The sequence below is a fragment of the Charadrius vociferus genome, unplaced genomic scaffold, assembly GCF_000708025.1.
Source record: "Charadrius vociferus isolate BGI_N301 unplaced genomic scaffold, ASM70802v2 scaffold309, whole genome shotgun sequence".
NCBI lineage: Eukaryota > Metazoa > Chordata > Aves > Charadriiformes > Charadriidae > Charadrius > Charadrius vociferus.
The window spans coordinates 3,856,747-3,859,527 of NW_009661370.1; the positions used below are offsets into that span (position 1 = coordinate 3,856,747).

Genomic DNA, 2,781 nt, shown 5'->3' on the forward strand with positions numbered 1-2,781 from the left:
GGGAAAGAGGAGATCACAGCTTGAAAAAAGGTTCCCGTGTTAGGCATTGCTCAGTATTCAAAGGATAATACAGTAGCAATCTGGCTTGCAATGGGCAACTTCTTCACCAAAAACATAAAAAATCCCATCACAGCTTCCACCTTCACCACCGAGCAGCATTTAGATTTCTCTGGGGGAATTCACTCCAGTTTAATTTAATGCAGTATCATATTAGAAATGCAATTAGAAGAATGCCTGTTGATATATTGCGGCAGTATCCATGAAAACATAAGCTCCTCTGACTGGGGTCTCACTCGAACGGCTAAAAGGAAAGTCTGAATGTTTGGAAATTATAAATATTATGGGGGAAACAGCAGAGCAGATTACCTGGCACATGACAGATATATGACTGACTTCTGAATAATGTGTGGAAAATAGGATTGATTACTCTTCCATCTGCTTTTTAATGATCAGAATTCGCCATAATTTAAGTTAAATATATTAAGTGAAGATTTAAGTTACCAAGACTTAGTAAGATGGTCGTCATATTAAATACTAATTTATTATTTCAACATGTGGAAATTATCAGTTATTCAGCTTGCATAATTAATCAGATGCTAAAACCAAATAGATACAGGGGTTGAAAAAAGTAAGTACCAAATACTAAGTTATCTAGAGAGTCATGACTGATCTTAACTTTATAAGGGATCCAGGCAGGAGTAAAAACCACTTATCCCCACACACCCAGTGCAGACACGATCCCCTTTTATCCCGGGCAGCTGCCCTAACTCTTTGCCACAAGACTAGCCCTTCACGCGGTACGGACGTTAAACAAAGGGGACATACAGCCAACTTCTCCACTTCTTTCCAACGCTAGTGCCAGCACTGGGGCCCGCTCCTGCCCAGCAGCGACCGGCAAGTCACTGGGCCAGGTGTCTTCAGGCCAAGTTGACGTTGGGACAATCAATAATACAAGGGAATTAGCGTAAGACCTCTTTGAGGGGAACTGGAGGCAGCACATCTTCCAGAGGGAGAAAAACACCCTAGCAGTGATTGAGGGCTGAGATGGGAAGCAAGTGAGAGCTTACGTCCTGAGGACATGTTGCACGTAGAAACGGATTCTTCAATATATTTAAGATGATCCTAACAGTAATCCTAACAGTAATCCTAACAGTAATGGCAGGACGAATAAGAGCCCAGGGTAGGAGGAAATTAATATAAAAGTCAGCTCAGGTACAAGAGGGCTGGCTTAAAGATGAAATGTAACTAGCAAAGCACCAGCTGCAAAACCAGGTCAAAGAAGAGAAAGATGATGAATGATATAGAAACGGGAGGGATCAAGAAGCATGCCTTTTGATTTGAGTGTGCCTCACAATAAAATACAAGCATTAAAGGCAAAATTCTCCAATCTGAAATCACAGATCCCTGACAGCAAATAAGGAAGGTAGAAACTGCAGCTCTGCTCCTGTTCCTGTACTGTCATTGCTCCCAGATTCACTTTGCTACATGAGAAGGAGAGTACGAGGCACTGAGATATTTTTATCCCTTTGGATCTAACAGTAATTTTTCATCCAGGCACCTCTGAGCAATCGAACTGTAATTAGCAGTGACTGATACTGGAGGAAATCAGTGCCTGAAATGCTGAGTGACCCATCACCACACTAAGTTGCAGCTTGGGGAAACACCACTGATGGAAAAAGTGGTGAGGTGTATCCAAAGGCATGAGGTACAGTCAGAGGAGAAGCAGGGGACACACGGCAGGTGTGGAGGAAGTGAGGGAGGGGGACAGAGAAGAAACAGTTCACAATACTGACCTGTTTCAAAGTCTCCAGCGCTTGAGGAAACATATCTTGACTGTACTGCAGTTTGCCCACTCGCATCAGCTGGACAGCCCTCAGCGGATGGAAACCAGGATAATACAGTCTGCAGAGAAAAAGGAGGAAAATGTGTCACTGTCAGCTCTCACCTTCACAGTCACTGCCTCTGCAGAGAGCTATTAGGGTGGGACTACAAAGTCATTGTGAATGTTAATAAGGTACTCAGAGAAAATTAGCTGCACTACTGAGAAGCATGAAATACTGAGGGGAATTAGCAAATTATTACTCTCCATCCCAGAGGAATGCCTTTAACATTATCCTGTTAGAAAGTGACGGCAGTGGGATTATTTAATTCGCTACTGTTGGATAATACAATAGCATTTACTGTACTTAGTGCTGCAAACAGAGGTCATTCACAATCCCAGGTCTCTGGAGAGGTATAATTTTAAGAGGAAGCTACAGCAAGGAACCCAGTCCTGGATCCTCCAAGGTGAAGGAAAGGTACTGCAGGGAAAGCAGGTATGTAACATCGCGGCCACCATTTCTGAGGGTTTGCTTGCTTGCTCCCTGTTGGAGAAAGAACTGCTGCTGCACGTTCAGGTAAACGTCTCAAACTTGGCTTGTGCATCTAGACAAGGTATCTGCTAGTGTGAGGATACACTCCCATTCTTACTCAATTAATTTCATAGAAGCAGAGGTTTTCCATCAATCTCACTGGAGTTAATAAAATCAGAGCTATGCTCTCTTTTTTTTCTAGGAAGTAGATGGAGATCAATGTCATCATCAATTATTCTTTGAAATGTCCATGTGTTCACGGTGGCCAGTCTGCATTTCCAAATCCCGCCGGTCCTTGGCTCGCAACACCTGGATTCCACCCCATCCCTGTGATCTGGATGTGTAGAGCACAGCATCTCAGAAGAGCAACCTGGGGGCTGCAGAAAGCCATGGACATGACTTACCTGGAAGTGGTCAGCAGGCAACATGA

General features: G+C 43.6%; 1 protein-coding gene across 1 annotated transcript in view; it reads right to left on the reverse strand.

The window, feature by feature from the left end:
* The window catches only part of SMYD3 (SET and MYND domain containing 3), a 391,913-nt gene that overhangs the window by 5,039 nt on the left and 384,093 nt on the right, over nt 1-2,781 (reverse strand). Inside the window, exon 12 of the mRNA XM_009893664.1 lies at nt 1,794-1,902. Within this exon, the coding sequence (XP_009891966.1) occupies nt 1,794-1,902 (109 nt within the window). The remainder of the gene's footprint in view (nt 1-1,793; nt 1,903-2,781) is intronic.